This window comes from Oncorhynchus tshawytscha, linkage group LG10, assembly GCF_018296145.1.
Source record: "Oncorhynchus tshawytscha isolate Ot180627B linkage group LG10, Otsh_v2.0, whole genome shotgun sequence".
In the NCBI taxonomy this organism is placed as follows: Eukaryota; Metazoa; Chordata; class Actinopteri; order Salmoniformes; family Salmonidae; genus Oncorhynchus; species Oncorhynchus tshawytscha.
The window spans coordinates 83,709,420-83,729,419 of record NC_056438.1 but is presented as its reverse complement, the minus strand read 5'-3'; the positions used below and the strand labels follow the sequence as shown (position 1 = coordinate 83,729,419).

Here is a 20,000-nt window from a genome sequence, read left to right as displayed (position 1 = left end):
TACTCCTGACTCAGCACCATATAAACCCCGACTCAGCACCATATAAACTAGACCCCTAACTCTACTCCTGACTCAGCACCATATAAACTAGAGACTCTACTCCTGACTCAGCACCTATAAACTAGAACCCTGACTCTACTCCTGACTCAGCACCATATAAACTAGACCCCTGACTCAGCACCATATAAAAACTAGACCCCTGACTCTACTAGACCCCTGACTCAGCACCATATAAACTAGACCCCTCTACTCCTGACTCAGCACCCTGATAAACTAGACCCCTGACTAAACTAGACCCCTGACAGCACCATATAAACTAGAGACCCCTGACTCAGCACCATATAAACTAGACCCTGACTCTGACTCAGCACCATATAAACTAGACCCCTGACTCACCCTGACTCACCATATAAACTAGACCCTGACTCTACTCCTGACTCAGCACCATATAAACTAGACCCCTGACTAAACTAGACCCCTGACTCAGCACCATATAAACTAGACCCCTGACCCCTGACTCAGCACCATATAAACTAGACCCCTGACTCAGCACCATATAAACTAGAGACTCTACCCTGACTCAGCACCATATAAACTAGACCCCTGACTCAGCACCATATAAACTAGACCCCTGACTCTACCCTGACTCAGCACCATATAAACTAGACCCTGACTCTACCCTGACTCAGCACCATATAAACTAGACCCCTGACTCCTGACTCAGCACCATATAAACTAGACCCCTGACTCTACTCCTGACTCAGCACCATATAAACTAGACCCCTGACTCTACTCCTGACTCACCACCATATAAACTAGACCCCTGACTCTACCCTGACTCAGCACCATATAAACTAGACCCCTGACTCTACCACCATATAAACTAGACCCCTGACTCTACTCCTGACTCAGCACCATATAAACTAGACCCCTGACTCCTCCTGACTCAGCACCATATAAACTAGACCCTGACTACTCCTGACTCAGCACCATATAAACTAGACCCCTGACTCAGCACCCTACTCCTGACTCACCACCATATAAACTAGACCCCTGACCACTACTCCTGACTCAGCACCATATAAACTAGACCCCTGACTCTACTCCTGACTCAGCACCATATAAACTAGACCCCTGACTCTACCACTCACCACCATATAAACTAGACCCTGACTCTACTCCTGACCCTGACTCTACCCTGACTCAGCACCTAAGCACCATATAAACTAGACCCCTGACCCTCTCACCACCATATAAACTAGACCCCTGACTCTACTCCTGACTCAGCACCATATAAACTAGACCCCTGACTCTACTCCTGACTCAGCACCATATAAACTAGACCCTGACTCTACTCCTGACTCAGCACCATATAAACTAGACCCCTGACTCTACTCCTGACTCAGCACCATATAAACTAGACCCCTGACTCTACTCCTGACTCAGCACCATATAAACTAGACCCCTGACTCTACTCCTGACTCAGCACCATATAAACTAGACCCCTGACTCTACTCCTGACTCAGCACCATATAAACTAGACCCCTGACTCTACTCCTGACTCAGCACCATATAAACTAGAACTAGACCCCTGACTCACCACCATATAAACTAGACCCCTGACTCTACTCCTGACTCAGCACCATATAAACTAGACCCCTGACTCTACTCCTGACTCAGCACCATATAAACTAGACCCCTGACTCTACTCCTGACTCAGCACCATATAAACTAGACCCCTGACTCTACTCCTGACTCACCACCATATAAACTAGACCCCTGACTCAGACTCACCAGCACCATATAAACTAGACCCCTGACTCAGCACCTACTAGACCCCTGACTCAGCACCATATAAACTAGACCCCTGACTCTACCCCTGACTCACCACCATATAAACTAGACCCCTGACTCAGCACCTACTAGACCCCTGACTCACCACCATATAAACTAGACCCCTGACTCTACTCCTGACTCACCACCATATAAACTAGACCCCTGACTCTACTCCTGACTCACCACCATATAGACTCAGAGACCCCTGACTCTACTCCTGACTCACCACCATATAAACTAGACCCCTGACTCTACTCCTGACTCACCACCTAAACTAGACCCCTGACTCTACTCCTGACTCACCACCATATAAACTAGACCCCTGACTCTACTCCTGACTCACCACCATATAAACTAGACCCTGACTCTACTCCTGACTCACCACCATATAAACTAGACCCTGACTCTACTCCTGACTCACCACCATATAAACTAGACCCCTGACTCTACTCCTGACTCACCACCATATAAACTAGACCCCTGACTCTACTCCTGACTCACCACCATATAAACTAGACCCCTGACCTAAACTACCCCTCCTACTCCTGACTCACCACCATATAAACTAGACCCCTGACTCTACTCCAGACTCACCACCATATAAACTAGACCCCTGACCTACTCCTGACTCACCACCATATAAACTAGACCCCTGACTCTACTCCTGACTCAGCACCATATAAACTAGACCCCTGACTCTACTCCTGACTCAGCACCATATAAACTAGACCCCTGACTCTACTCCTGACTCAGCACCATATAAACTAGACCCCTGACTCTACTCCTGACTCAGCACCATATAAACTAGACCCCTGACTCTACTCCTGACTCAGCACCATATAAACTAGACCCTGACTCTACTCCTGACTCAGCACCATATAAACTAGACCCCTGACTCTACTCCTGACTCAGCACCATATAAACTAGACCCCGACTCAGCACCATATAAACTAGACCCCTAACTCTACCCTGACTCAGCACCATATAAACTAGACCCCTGACTCTACTCCTGACTCAGCACCATATAAACTAGAACCCTGACTCTACCCTGACTCAGCACCATATAAACTAGACCCCTGACTCAGCACCATATAAACTAGACCCGACTCTACTCCTGACTCAGCACCATATAAACTAGACCCCTGACTCACCACCATATAAACTAGACCCCTGACTCTACTCCTGACTCAGCACCATATAAACTAGACCCCTGACTCAGCACCATATAAACTAGACCCCTGACTCAGCACCATATAAACTAGACCCCTGACTCAGCACCATATAAACTAGACCCCTGACTCTACTCCTGACTCAGCACCATATAAACTAGACCCCTGACTCTACTCCTGACTCAGCACCATATAAACTAGACCCCTGACTCACCACCATATAAACTAGACCCCTGACTCTACTCCTGACTCAGCACCATATAAACTAGACCCCTGACTCAGCACCATATAAACTAGACCCCTGACTCTACTCCTGACCCACCACCATATAAACTAGACCCCTGACTCTACTCCTGACTCAGCACCATATAAACTAGACCCCTGACTCTACTCCTGACCCACCACCATATAAACTAGACCCCTGACACTACTCCTGACTCAGCACCATATAAACTAGACCCTGACTCTACTCCTGACTCAGCACCATATAAACTAGACCCCTGACTCTACTCCTGACTCACCACCATATAAACTAGACCCTGACTCTACTCCTGACTCAGCACCATATAAACTAGACCCTGACTCACCATCATATAAACTAGACCCCTGACTCTACCCTGACTCAGCACCATATAAACTAGACCCTGACTCACCACCATATAAACTAGACCCCTGACTCTACTCCTGACTCAGCACCATATAGACTAGACCCCTAACTCTACTCCTGACTCAGCACCATATAAACTAGACCCCTGACTCTACTCCTGACTCAGCACCATATAAACTAGACCCCTGACTCTACTCATGACTCAGCACCATATAAACTAGACCCCTGACTCTACTCCTGACTCAGCACCATATAAACTAGACCCCTGACTCTACTCCTGACTCAGCACCATATAAACTAGACCCCTGACTCTACTCCTGACTCAGCACCATATAAACTAGACCCTGACTCACCACCATATAAACTAGACCCCTGACTCTACTCCTGACTCAGCACCATATAAACTAGACCCCTGACTCACCACCATATAAACTAGACCCCGACTCTACTCCTGACTCAGCACCATATAAACTAGACCCCTGACTCTACTCCTCACTCACCACCATATAAACTAGACCCCTGACTCAGCACCATATAATCTAGACCCCTGACTCAGCACCATATAAACTAGACCCCTGACTCAGCACCATATAAACTAGACCCCTGACTCTACCCCTGACTCACCACCATATAAACTAGACCCCTGACTCTACTCCTGACTCACCACCATATAGACTAGACCCCTGACTCTACTCCTGACTCACCACCATATAAACTAGACCCCTGACTCTACTCCTGACTCACCACCATATAGACTAGACCCCTGACTCTACTCCTGACTCACCACCATATAAACTAGACCCCTGACTCTACTCCTGACTCACCACCATATAGACTAGACCCCTGACTCTACTCCTGACTCACCACCATATAAACTAGACCCCTGACTCTACTCCTGACTCACCACCATATAAACTAGACCCCTGACTCTACTCCTGATCCACCACCATATAGACTAGACCCCTGACTCTACTCCTGATCCACCACCATATAAACTAGACCCCTGACTCTACTCCTGATCCACCACCATATAGACTAGACCCCTGACTCTACTCCTGATCCACCACCATATAAACTAGACCCCTGACTCTACTCCTGACTCACCACCATATAAACTAGACCCCTGACTCTACTCCTGATCCACCACCATATAGACTAGACCCCTGACTCTACTCCTGATCCACCACCATATAAACTAGACCCCTGACTCTACTCCTGATCCACCACCATATAGACTAGACCCCTGACTCTACTCCTGACCCACCACCATATAAACTAGACCCCTGACACTACTCCTGACTCAGCACCATATAAACTAGACCCCTGACTCTACTCCTGACTCAGCACCATATAAACTAGACCCCTGACTCTACTCCTGACTCACCACCATATAAACTAGACCCCTGACTCTACTCCTGACTCAGCACCATATAAACTAGACCCCTGACTCACCATCATATAAACTAGACCCTGACTCTACTCCTGACTCAGCACCATATAAACTAGACCCCTGACTCACCACCATATAAACTAGACCCCTGACTCTACTCCTGACTCAGCACCATATAGACTAGACCCCTGACTCTACTCCTGACTCAGCACCATATAAACTAGACCCCTGACTCTACTCCTGACTCAGCACCATATAAACTAGACCCCTGACTCTACTCATGACTCAGCACCATATAAACTAGACCCCTGACTCTACTCCTGACTCAGCACCATATAAACTAGACCCCTGACTCTACTCCTGACTCAGCACCATATAAACTAGACCCTGACTCTACTCCTGACTCAGCACCATATAAACTAGACCCCTGACTCACCACCATATAAACTAGACCCCTGACTCTACTCCTGACTCAGCACCATATAAACTAGACCCTGACTCACCACCATATAAACTAGACCCCGACTCTACTCCTGACTCAGCACCATATAAACTAGACCCCTGACTCTACTCCTCACTCACCACCATATAAACTAGACCCCTGACTCAGCACCATATAATCTAGACCCCTGACTCAGCACCATATAAACTAGACCCGACTCAGCACCATATAAACTAGACCCCTGACTCTACCCCTGACTCACCACCATATAAACTAGACCCCTGACTCTACTCCTGACTCACCACCATATAGACTAGACCCCTGACTCTACTCCTGACTCACCACCATATAAACTAGACCCCTGACTCTACTCCTGACTCACCACCATATAGACTAGACCCCTGACTCTACTCCTGACTCACCACCATATAAACTAGACCCCTGACTCTACTCCTGACTCACCACCATATAGACTAGACCCCTGACTCTACTCCTGACTCACCACCATATAAACTAGACCCCTGACTCTACTCCTGACTCACCACCATATAGACTAGACCCTGACTCTACTCCTGACTCACCACCATATAAACTAGACCCCTGACTCTACTCCTGACTCACCACCATATAAACTAGACCCCTGACTCTACTCCTGATCCACCACCATATAGACTACACCCCTGACTCTACTCCTGATCCACCACCATATAAACTAGACCCCTGACTCTACTCCTGATCCACCACCATATAGACTAGACCCCTGACTCTACTCCTGATCCACCACCATATAAACTAGACCCCTGACTCTACTCCTGATCCACCACCATATAGACTAGACCCCTGACTCTACTCCTGATCCACCACCATATAGACTAGACCCCTGACTCTACTCCTGATCCACCACCATATAGACTAGACCCCTGACTCTACTCCTGATCCACCACCATATAGACTAGACCCCTGACTCTACTCCTGATCCACCACCATATAGACTAGACCCCTGACTCTACTCCTGATCCACCACCATATAGACTAGACCCCTGACTCTACTCCTGATCCACCACCATATAGACTAGACCCCTGACTCTACTCCTGATCCACCACCATATAGACTAGACCCCTGACTCTACTCCTGATCCACCACCATAGACTAGACCCCTGACTCTACTCCTGATCCACCACCATATAGACTAGACCCCTGACTCTACTCCTGATCCACCACCATATAGACTAGACCCCTGACTCTACTCCTGATCCACCACCATATAGACTAGACCCCTGACTCTACTCCTGATCCACCACCATATAGACTAGACCCCTGACTCTACTCCTGACCCACCACCATATAAACTAGACCCCTGACACTACTCCTGACTCAGCACCATATAAACTAGACCCTGACTCTACTCCTGACTCAGCACCATATAAACTAGACCCCTGACTCTACTCCTGACTCACCACCATATAAACTAGACCCTGACTCTACTCCTGACTCAGCACCATATAAACTAGACCCCTGACTCACCATCATATAAACTAGACCCCTGACTCTACTCCTGACTCAGCACCATATAAACTAGACCCCTGACTCACCACCATATAAACTAGACCCCTGACTCTACTCCTGACTCAGCACCATATAGACTAGACCCCTGACTCTACTCCTGACTCAGCACCATATAAACTAGACCCCTGACTCTACTCATGACTCAGCACCATATAAACTAGACCCCTGACTCTACTCATGACTCAGCACCATATAAACTAGACCCCTGACTCTACTCCTGACTCAGCACCATATAAACTAGACCCCTGACTCTACTCCTGACTCAGCACCATATAAACTAGACCCTGACTCTACTCCTGACTCAGCACCATATAAACTAGACCCCTGACTCACCACCATATAAACTAGACCCCTGACTCTACTCCTGACTCAGCACCATATAAACTAGACCCCTGACTCACCACCATATAAACTAGACCCCTGACACTACTCCTGACTCAGCACCATATAAACTAGACCCCTGACTCTACTCCTGACTCAGCACCATATAAACTAGACCCCTGACTCTACTCCTGACTCACCACCATATAAACTAGACCCCTGACTCTACTCCTGACTCAGCACCATATAAACTAGACCCCTGACTCACCATCATATAAACTAGACCCCTGACTCTACTCCTGACTCAGCACCATATAAACTAGACCCCTGACTCACCACCATATAAACTAGACCCCTGACTCTACTCCTGACTCAGCACCATATAGACTAGACCCCTGACTCTACTCCTGACTCAGCACCATATAAACTAGACCCCTGACTCTACTCCTGACTCAGCACCATATAAACTAGACCCCTGACTCTACTCATGACTCAGCACCATATAAACTAGACCCCTGACTCTACTCCTGACTCAGCACCATATAAACTAGACCCCTGACTCTACTCCTGACTCAGCACCATATAAACTAGACCCCTGACTCTACTCCTGATCCACCACCATATAGACTAGACCCCTGACTCTACTCCTGATCCACCACCATATAAACTAGACCCCTGACTCTACTCCTGATCCACCACCATATAGACTAGACCCCTGACTCTACTCCTGATCCACCACCATATAAACTAGACCCCTGACTCTACTCCTGATCCACCACCATATAGACTAGACCCCTGACTCTACTCCTGATCCACCACCATATAGACTAGACCCCTGACTCTACTCCTGATCCACCACCATATAGACTAGACCCTGACTCTACTCCTGATCCACCACCATATAGACTAGACCCCTGACTCTACTCCTGATCCACCACCATATAGACTAGACCCCTGACTCTACTCCTGATCCACCACCATATAGACTAGACCCCTGACTCTACTCCTGGTCCACCACCATATAGACTAGACCCCTGACTCTACTCCTGATCCACCACCATATAGACTAGACCCCTGACTCTACTCCTGATCCACCACCATAGACTAGACCCCTGACTCTACTCCTGATCCACCACCATATAGACTAGACCCCTGACTCTACTCCTGATCCACCACCATATAGACTAGACCCCTGACTCTACTCCTGATCCACCACCATATAGACTAGACCCTGACTCTACTCCTGATCCACCACCATATAAACTAGACCCCTGACTCTACTCCTGATCCACCACCATATAGACTAGACCCCTGACACTACTCCTGATCCACCACCATATAGACTAGACCCCTGACTCTACTCCTGATCCACCACCATATAGACTAGACCCCTGACTCAGCACCATATAAACTAGACCCCTGACTCAGCACCATATAAACTAGACCCCTGACTCACCACCATATAGACTAGACCCCTGACTCTACTCCTGACTCACCACCATATAGACTAGACCCCTGACTCTACTCCTGACTCACCACCATATAAACTAGACCCCTGACTCTACTCCTGATCCACCACCATATAGACTAGACCCCTGACACTACTCCTGATCCACCACCATATAGACTAGACCCCTGACTCTACTCCTGACTCACCATCATATAGACTAGACCCCTGACTCTACTCCTGATCCACCACCATATAAACTAGACCCCTGACTCTACTCCTGATCCACCACCATATAGACTAGACCCCTGACTCACCACCATATAAACTAGACCCCTGACTCAGCACCATATAAACTAGACCCCTGACTCTACTCCTGATCCACCACCATATAGACTAGACCCCTGACTCTACTCCTGATCCACCACCATATAGACTAGACCCCTGACTCTACTCCTGATCCACCACCATATAGACTAGACCCCTGACTCAGCACCATATAAACTAGACCCCTGACTCAGCACCATATAAACTAGACCCCTGACTCAGCACCATATAAACTAGACCCCTGACTCTACTCCTGACTCACCACCATATAGACTAGACCCCTGACTCTACTCCTGACTCACCACCATATAGACTAGACCCCTGACTCTACTCCTGACTCACCACCATATAAACTAGACCCTGACTCAGCACCATATAAACTAGACCCCTGACTCTACTCCTGATCCACCACCATATAGACTAGACCCCTGACTCTACTCCTGACTCAGCACCATATAGACTAGACCCCTGACTCTACTCCTGACTCAGCACCATATAAACTAGACCCCCTGACTCTACTCCTGACTCAGCACCATATAAACTAGACCCCTGACTCTACTCATGACTCAGCACCATATAAACTAGACCCCTGACTCTACTCCTGACTCAGCACCATATAAACTAGACCCCTGACTCTACTCCTGACTCAGCACCATATAAACTAGACCCCTGACTCTACTCCTGACTCAGCACCATATAAACTAGACCCCCTGACTCACCACCATATAAACTAGACCCCTGACTCTACTCCTGACTCAGCACCATATAAACTAGACCCCTGACTCACCACCATATAAACTAGACCCCCGACTCTACTCCTGACTCAGCACCATATAAACTAGACCCCTGACTCACCACCATATAAACTAGACCCCTGACTCTACTCCTGACTCAGCACCATATAGACTAGACCCCTGACTCTACTCCTGACTCAGCACCATATAATCTAGACCCCTGACTCTACTCCTGACTCAGTACCATATAAACTAGACCCCCGACTCAGCACCATATAAACTAGACCCCTGACTCTACCCCTGACTCAGCACCATATAAACTAGACCCCTGACTCACCACCATATAAACTAGACCCTGACTCACCACCATATAAACTAGACCCCTGACTCACCACCATATAAACTAGACCCTGACTCTACCCCTGACTCAGCACCATATAAACTAGACCCCTGACTCACCACCATATAAACTAGACCCCTGACTCTACTCCTGACTCAGCACCATATAATCTAGACCCCTGACTCAGCACCATATAAACTAGACCCCTGACTCAGCACCATATAAACTAGACCCCTGACTCTACCCCTGACTCACCACCATATAAACTAGACCCCTGACTCTACTCCTGACTCAGCACCATATAAACTAGACCCCTGACTCTACTCCTGACTCACCACCATATAGACTAGACCCCTGACTCTACTCCTGACTCAGCACCATATAAACTAGACCCCTGACTCTACTCCTGACTCACCACCATATAGACTAGACCCTGACTCTACTCCTGACTCACCACCATATAAACTAGACCCCTGACTCTACTCCTGACTCACCACCATATAGACTAGACCCCTGACTCTACTCCTGACTCACCACCATATAAACTAGACCCCTGACTCTACTCCTGACTCACCACCATATAAACTAGACCCCTGACTCTACTCCTGATCCACCACCATATAGACTAGACCCCTGACTCTACTCCTGATCCACCACCATATAGACTAGACCCCTGACTCTACTCCTGATCCACCACCATATAGACTAGACCCCTGACTCTACTCCTGATCCACCACCATATAGACTAGACCCCTGACTCTACTCCTGATCCACCACCATATAGACTAGACCCCTGACTCTACTCCTGATCCACCACCATATAGACTAGACCCCTGACTCTACTCCTGATCCACCACCATATAAACTAGACCCCTGACTCTACTCCTGATCCACCACCATATAGACTAGACCCCTGACACTACTCCTGATCCACCACCATATAGACTAGACCCCTGACTCTACTCCTGATCCACCACCATATAGACTAGACCCCTGACTCAGCACCATATAAACTAGACCCTGACTCAGCACCATATAAACTAGACCCCTGACTCTACTCCTGACTCACCACCATATAGACTAGACCCCTGACTCTACTCCTGACTCACCACCATATAGACTAGACCCCTGACTCTACTCCTGACTCACCACCATATAGACTAGACCCCTGACTCTACTCCTGACTCACCACCATATAAACTAGACCCCTGACTCAGCACCATATAAACTAGACCCCTGACTCTACTCCTGATCCACCACCATATAGACTAGACCCCTGACTCTACTCCTGATCCACCACCATATAGACTAGACCCCTGACTCTACTCCTGATCCACCACCATATAGACAATCTCCCTCCTCTCCTTTCCCTTGCTCTTACCCTCTTCCTCACTTATTCCTCTTTCTCTCTCACTCCCTCTCGTACCATATCGTTCTTGTTCTCCAGGAAGATGCTGAGTTTCTTGAGGAAGGACACCACCAGCACCAGTAGTTCCTCGTTCTCCCGGTCCAGGGTCTTCACCAGCATGTGGACGATGTTCTTGTTTCTCATCTTCAGCTCTGTCCTGGTGTCCTCAGCCAGGTTCAACAACAGGTACAGAGCAACTAGAGGAGAGGAGGACAGAGATGCTAAATGCCCACTCAGCTACACAGGGAAGGAGATGCTAAATGCCCACTCAGCTACACAGGGAGGAGGAGATGCTAAATGCCCACTCAGCTACACAGGGGAGGAGGACTGAGGTGCTAAATGCCCACTCAGCTACACAGGGGAGGAGGACTGAGGTGCTAAATGCCCACTCAGCTACACAGGGAAGGAGGACTGAGATGCTAAATGCCCACTCAGCTACACAGGGGAGGAGGACTGAGGTGCTAAATGCCCACTCAGCTACACAGGGGAGGAGGACTGAGGTGCTAAATGCCCACTACACAGGGGAGGAGGACTGAGGTGCTAAATGCCCACTCAGCTACACAGGGAAGGAGGACTGAGATGCTAAATGCCCACTCAGCTACACAGGGAGGAGGACTGAGGTGCTAAATGCCCACTCAGCTACACAGGGAGGAGGACTGAGGTGCTAAATGCCCACTCAGCTACACAGGGAAGGAGGGAGATGCTAAATGCCCACTCAGCTACACAGGAGAGGTGACTGAGGTGCTAAATGCCCACTCAGCTACACAGGGAGGAGGACTGAGATGCTAAATGCCCAGACTGGGGTTAGGGTTATACTGTGGGGTTATACTGTGGGGTTAGGGGTTATACTGTGGGGTTAGGGTTAGACTGTGCGGTTAAGGGTTAGACTGTGGGGTTAGGGGTTAGACAGTGGGGTTAGGGGTTAGACTGTGGGGTTAGGGGTTAGACTGTGGGGTTAGGGGTTATACTGTGGGGTTAGGGGGTTAGACTGTGGGATTAGGGGTTAGACTGTGGGGTTAAGGGTTAGACTGGGGTTAGGGGTTAGACTGTGGGGTTAGGGGTTAGACTGTGGGGTTAGGGGGTTAGACTGTGGGGTTAGGGGTTAGACTGTGGGGTTAAGGGTTATACTGGTACCTCTCAGCAGCTGCTCCTGTTTCACCAGTAGTCCCTGGTACTTCTTAAAGGCCTTCTCATGTTCCTTCCTCAAGGCCTGGTTGTCAGGGTCGTCTTCACGTAGTTACAGTCAAGGAAGGGTTCTGATTGACAGACTGACTGACCGCAACAGAAAAGGGGGTACATGAGGAACTGACACACCATGGGATCAGCATCCATTCATTTCCCACAGCAGACGTTCTCATCACATAGAAAACATTTGTTGTAGGAAATGAATGGGTTCATCACTTAGAAAACCCGTGCAGGGGTGTTGTCAGTCCTAAATGTCAGTCCTAAACACTTCTGGTTCTCATCCTCTCCTAATCAGGGACAGATTCTGACCTGGGACACCAGGTGAGTGGAATTAACTACCAGGTAGAAACAAAAGCAGAGAACTGACAGTGAACAGCCCTGCAGAGGATATAAATCTTCTAACCCAGACACTAACCCAGACCCTAACCCAGACCATAAACCCTAACCCAGACCATAAACCCTAACCCAGACCATAACCCCTAACCCAGACACTAACCCAGACCCTAACCCAGACCATAAACCCTAACCCAGACACTAACCCAGACCCTAACCCAGACCATAACCCCAACCCAGACACTAACCCAGACCATAAACCCTAACCCAGACCATAATCCCTAACCCAGACCATAAACCCTAACCCAGACCATAAATCCTAATCCAGACCCAGACCATAAACCCTAACCCGGAAAATAAACCCTAACCCAGACCATAAACCCTAACCCAGACACTAACCCAGACCCTAACCCAGACCATAAACCCTAACCCAGACCATAAACCCTAACACAGACCATAATCCCTAACCCAGACCATAAACCCTAACCCAGACCATAATCCCTAACCCAGATCATAAACCCTAACCCAGACCATAATCCCTAACCCAGACCATAAACCCTAACCCAGATCATAAACCCTAACCCAGACCATAAATCCTAATCCAGACCCAGACCCTAACTCAGACCGAGACCATAAACCCTAACTCAGACCGAGACCATAAACCCTAACTCAGACCGAGACCATAAACCCTAACTCAGACCGAAACCATAAACCCTAACCCTAACCCAGACCATAAACCCTAACCCAGACCATAAACCCTAATCCAGACCCAGGCCATAGACTCAGACCATAAACCCTAACCCGGAAAATAAACCCTAACCCAGACCCTAACCCAGAACCTAACCAGACCCTAATCCTAACCCAGACACCAACCCAGACCCAGACACTAACCCTAACCCAGAACCTAACCCAGACCCTAATCCTAACCCAGACCATAAACCCTACTTAAACCAGAACCTAACCCAGACCCAGACACTAACCCTAACCCAGAACCTAACCCAGACCCTAATCCTAATCCAGAACCTAACCCAGACCCAGATACTAACCTAGACCCAGACCATAAACCCTAACCCAGACCATTAACCCTAACCCAGAACCTAACCCAGACCCTAACCCAGACCCAGACCATTAACCCTAATCCAGACCATAAACCCAGACCCAGACCATAAACCCACCATAAACCCTAACCCAAACCCAGACACTAACCCTAACCCAGAACATAACCCAGACCCAGACACTAACCCAGACCCTAATCCTAACCCAGACCCTAACCCAGAACCTAACCCAGACTCTAATCTTAACCCAGAACCTAACCCTAACCCAACCCAGACAGCAACCCTAACCCAGAACCTAACCCAGAACCAGACCCTAACCCAGAACCTAACCCAGACCCAGACCATTAACCCTAACCCAGAACCTAACCCAGACCCTAATCCTAACCCAGAACCTAACCCAGACACTAACCCTGACCCTAACCCAGACCATAAACCCTAACCCAGACACTAACCCAAACACTAACCCAGACCCTAACCCAGACCATAAACCCTAACCCAGACCATAAACCCTAACACTAACCCAGACCTTAACCCAGACACTAACCCAGATACTAACCCAGAACATAAACCCTAACCCAGACACTAACCCAGACCCTAACCCAGAACATAAACCCTAACCCAGACACTAACCCAGACACTAACCCAGACCCAGAGCCTGAAGTGAAGGATATATGTCCTGGTCTTCTTCTGCAGTTCGTCCTGCCAGAGGTCGTATCTCTTCAGTTCGTGTTCCATGACATTCATACACAGAGCTCCGATTTTATAGTGGGTCACCAGCCCATGGAACTGGGAGAAACTACATGGAGATAGAAGGTTAAGGGTTAGAGGATTAACACTGATATACTATAGGGTTAGAGGATTAATACTGATATATTATAGAGTTAGGATTAATACTGATATACTATAGGGTTAGAGGATTAATACTGATATACTATAGGGTTAGAGGATTAATACTGATATATTATAGAGTTAGAGGATTAATACTGATATACTATAGGGTTAGAGGATTAATACTGATATATTATAGAGTTAGGATTAATACTGATATACTATAGGGTTAGAGGATTAATACTGATATATTATAGAGTTAGAGGATTAATACTGATATACTATAGGGTTAGAGGATTAATACTGATATACTATAGGGTTAGATGATTAATACTGATATACTATAGGGTTAGATGATTAATACTGATATACTATAGAGTTAGAGGATTAATACTGATATACTATAGGGTTAGATGATTAATACTGATATACTATAGAGTTAGGATTAATACTGATATATTATAGAGTTAGAGGATTAATACTGATATACTATAGGGTTAGGATTAATACTGATATACTAGACTAAATATACTATAAGGTTAGAGGATTAATACTGATATACTAGACTAAATATACTATAAGGTTAGAGGATTAATACTGATATACTATAGGGTTAGATTTAATACTGATATACTATAGGGTTAGATTTAATACTGATATACTATAGGGTTAGAGGATTAATACTGATATACTAGACTAAATATACTATAGTATAGGTCAACTGTAGGCCACGGAACTGGGAGAAAGTAGGGACAGAACAGGGGACAAGCAATTCATATACTGGAGGAACACTACTACCCAAATGGCTCTTTTTCCTGTATGATCAGTGGTGACATTTCCTGTATAATCAGTGGTGACCTGTCATTCAGGGCAGTTGGGGCATGTTATTTTAGCATTAATACGTGTCATAGATCAATTTGCAAACCATGTTTAAACAAATCTATATATCATCAAGTTAATAAAGTCGCATACAAACATGGTCTCTTTTTTGCGTTCTTGAATAAGGCATTTCCAAAACACAGGTGTTTCAGCTCAACTCAATGCATTCTGTGGTGGTGGGCCAGCCAGTGGAAAATACGGAGCGCAGGGGTTGGTAATGTTCTCTAGTTGCGCCGTGATTGGCTCAGCGTTCTGTCACTCATGGAGACACTACGTCACCGCAACATCTACAGGGAGAGCTCGAAAATTCGAGCCCCTTGGGTGCTGCCATAGAGTTATATTAGAAGTGCCCATCCAAGAAGGCTCAAGGTCACTGGCCACAGAGAAACGACGTCAAATCTTTGATTGGACTGTCAACATCAAGCTAGACAAGCAGTCATCATGAATCAAGTCGACAATCAACTTGCAAATCCTTTTCAATCCTTGTCATATGAAGAGAAATCATGAAGAAAAAGTATAGTATCGGGTGCTCATCGGCCATAAACATCACACAACAAGTTGGAAATCGCAAATTCAACAATGAGTGGCTTGAAGGAATCCGTGGCTAACTGCAAGCATTGTAAAGCAAACATTAGCCTGCTATTCAGTGGAGTGGGTGTGTGGTCCAAGTCTGGGTTTAAGGGTCTCTTTTCCAAGCGTAAAAGGATAAACATTCAACATTGGCCGTGCTGTCCATCCAGCATGACTTCATGACTTTCAAAACAACTGGAAACTCGGGAACTGGGAACTGTCAGACTTCAGTGAGTTCAAGACAACTGGGAACTCTGGGGGCGAGCTCCGACTGGGAAAATATGTTTTGAATGGTCATCCAATTCGGGATTCCAAGTCGGGAACTCGGACATCTTTCTAGAGCTCTGACCTGAAGATCACTGACATCATGTTTCAACCTTGTTCTCCAGTTGTCTTGAAAGCACCATTGTGTGCCGCCCTATGGGACTCCCAATCGAACCAGGGACTGTAGGGCTGGGTGTCTCAGGCTCTATCAGATCCTCCTCTCCACCCTCTCAGGGATGGACGTCTCAGGCTCTATCAGATCCTCCTCTCTACCCTCTCAGGGCTGGGCGTCTCAGGCTCTATCAGATCCTCCTCTCCAACCTCTCAGGGCTGGGCATCTCAGTCTCACACTCTTGGATTTCAGCCTACCCGTGGAGAAAATCTGTGTCTGCACCATGTACTCTCACTACTGGTGTCCCCAGGGCTCGCTTCTAGGCCCTCTCCTCTTCTCTCTATAGACCAAGTAACTCAGCTCTGTCATATCCTCACATGGTCTCTCCTATCACTGCTATGCAGATGTCACTCAAGGTGGCGACACGCATCTTTGCGTGCCTGGCAGATACCCCAGCTTGGATGTTGGCCCACCGGCTCAAGCTCAACAAGACAGAGCTGCTCTTCCTCCTGGGGAAAGCCTTCCTGCTTCAAGACCTCTCCATCACAGTTGACTCCAAGGTGTCCCCCTCCCAGAGTGTAAAGAACCTTGGCATGACCCTGGACAACACCCTTTCTTTCTCTGCAAACATCTAAACAGTGACTCGCTGCTGCAGGTTTATGCTCAACAATCGGGTTCCCCAACTGGCAGAGATGCATCAAGTCCAATGGTACAGTCTTTAGGAGTCTCAGCAAGGGATTGAACTCACAACATTCCAATCTCCACAAGGCCACTGAGTTCATCTGGATCAGAGCGTCTGCTAAAGGACTAAAATGTCTATGTAACATGTGAGCCAAAAACCCACCTTTAGCTATCGAAGCTAAAAACCCACCTTTAGCTATCAAAGCCAAAAACCCACCTTTAGCTATCAAAGCTTAAAAAACACCTTTAGCTATCAAAGCCAAAAACCCACCTTTAGCTATCAAAGCTTAAAACCCACCTTTAGCTATCAAAGCTAAAACCCACCTTTAGCTATCAAAGCTAAAAACCCACCTTTAGCTATCAAAGCTAAAAACCCACCTTTAGCTATCAAAGCTAAAAACCCACCTTTAGCTATCAAAGCTAAAAACCCACCTTTAGCTATCAAAGCTAAAAACCCACCTTTAGCTATCAAAGCTAAAACCCACCTTTAGCTATCAAAGCTAAAACCCACCTTTAGCTATCAAAGCTAAAACCCCACCTTTAGCTATCAAAGCTAAAACCCACCTTTAGCTATCAAAGCTAAAAACCCACCTTTAGCTATCAAAGCTAAAAACCCACCTTTAGCTATCAAAGCTAAAAACCCACCTTTAGCTATCAAAGCTAAAAACCCACCTTTAGCTATCAAAGCTAAAAACCCACCTTTAGCTATCAAAGCTAAAAACCACCTTTAGCTATCAAAGCTAAAAACCACCTTTAGCTATCAAAGCTAAAAACCCACCTTAGCTATCAAAGCTAAAAACCCACCTTTAGCTATCAAAGCTAAAAACCCACCTTTAGCTATCAAAGCTAAAAACCCACCTTTAGCTATCAAAGCTAAAAACCCACCTTTAGCTATCAAAGCTAAAACCCACCTTTAGCTATCAAAGCTAAAAACCCACCTTTAGCTATCAAAGCTAAAACCCACCTTAGCTATCAAAGCCAAAAACCCACCTTAGCTATCAAAGCCAAAAACCCACCTTTAGCTATCAAAGCTAAAACCCACCTTTAGCTATCAAAGCAAAAAACCCACCTTTAGCTATCAAAGCTAAAACCCACCTTTAGCTATCAAAGCTAAAACCCACCTTTAGCTATCAAAGCTAAAAACCCACCTTTGCTATCAAAGCTAAAAACCCACCTTTAGCTATCAAAGCTAAAAACCCACCTTTAGCTATCAAAGCTAAAAACCCACCTTTAGCTATCAAAGCTAAAAACCCACCTTTAGCTATCAAAGCTAAAAACCCACCTTTAGCTATCAAAGCTAAAACCCACCTTTAGCTATCAAAGCTAAAAAAACACCTTAGCTATCAAAGCTAAAAACCCACCTTTAGCTATCAAAGCTAAAAACCACCTTTAGCTATCAAAGCTAAAAACCCACCTTTAGCTATCAAAGCTAAAAACCCACCTTTAGCTATCAAAGCTAAAAACCCACCTTTAGCTATCAAAGCTAAAAACCACCTTTAGCTATCAAAGCTAAAACCCACCTTTAGCTATCAAAGCTAAAAAAAAACACCTTTAGCTATCAAAGCTAAAAACCCACCTTTAGCTATCAAAGCTAAAAACCACCTTTAGCTATCAAAGCTAAAAACCCACCTTTAGCTATCAAAGCTAAAAACCACCTTTAGCTATCAAAGCTAAAAACCACCTTTAGCTATCAAAGCTAAAAACCCACCTTTAGCTATCAAAGCTAAAAACCACCTTTAGCTATCAAAGCTAAAAACCCACCTTTAGCTATCAAAGCTAAAAACCACCTTTAGCTATCAAAGCTAAAAAACCACCTTTAGCTATCAAAGCTAAAAAACCACCTTTAGCTATCAAAGCTAAACCCCACTTCTGCTGTCAAAGATAAATCTCACCCACGTTCCAGTTGGAAACAGAATAATTCATGACTAAGAGAAAACAACTCTCGGTTTCCATATCAGTCTCCGGTTATTTCCATCCTTTAATGGTCCTGTGACAGCGGCCCGATGTAGCTGGTAATCACTGCTTTCTGAGAAAATGTTTGGAGCGTTTTGGTGGTTTATTTTAGACAATCACCCCTTTTCTGTTCTGAACCAGATGAAGCAATTCGACAACAGGATAATGACAGCGCAAACAGTTCATTTTATTTTTCTCCTCTGAATAAAATAATAGACTTGTATTCATTAGAGGTTCTGTGTTTCTCAAGTGGAGAAGTAGACTGTATTGGATATATAATAAAGTTGAATCAGATTAACAGCAGGTGGCTGCCTTCAATAAGCCTGAATAGAGTTGTAGCATTCACTCCACTAACACAGAATGGAACACCAGAAAAGCAAAAGGCCTTCTGAGTAAAGCCGTCTTATAAAGTATCAGATGGGGCAGCAGGTAGACTAGCAGTTAGAAAGGCCAGCTAGCAACCGATGGGTTACGAGTCAACAGGACAAAGTGGTCTGTCCCAAATCTGTCTCTCCCTACTCCTACCTCTTCTCCCTCCTCTAGTATTTACCT

At 46.4% G+C, this 20,000-nt stretch overlaps 1 protein-coding gene across 1 annotated transcript in view; it reads right to left on the bottom strand.

The window, feature by feature from the left end:
- LOC121847663 (kinesin-associated protein 3-like) overlaps positions 1 to 20,000 on the bottom strand; it is a 64,914-nt gene that overhangs the window by 36,853 nt on the left and 8,061 nt on the right. Inside the window, exons 3-5 of the mRNA XM_042329613.1 lie at positions 14,804 to 14,957; positions 12,723 to 12,798; positions 11,607 to 11,785 (exon numbers count right to left, since the gene is read on the bottom strand). Of these exons, the coding sequence (XP_042185547.1) occupies positions 11,607 to 11,785; positions 12,723 to 12,798; positions 14,804 to 14,957 (409 nt within the window). The remainder of the gene's footprint in view (positions 1 to 11,606; positions 11,786 to 12,722; positions 12,799 to 14,803; positions 14,958 to 20,000) is intronic.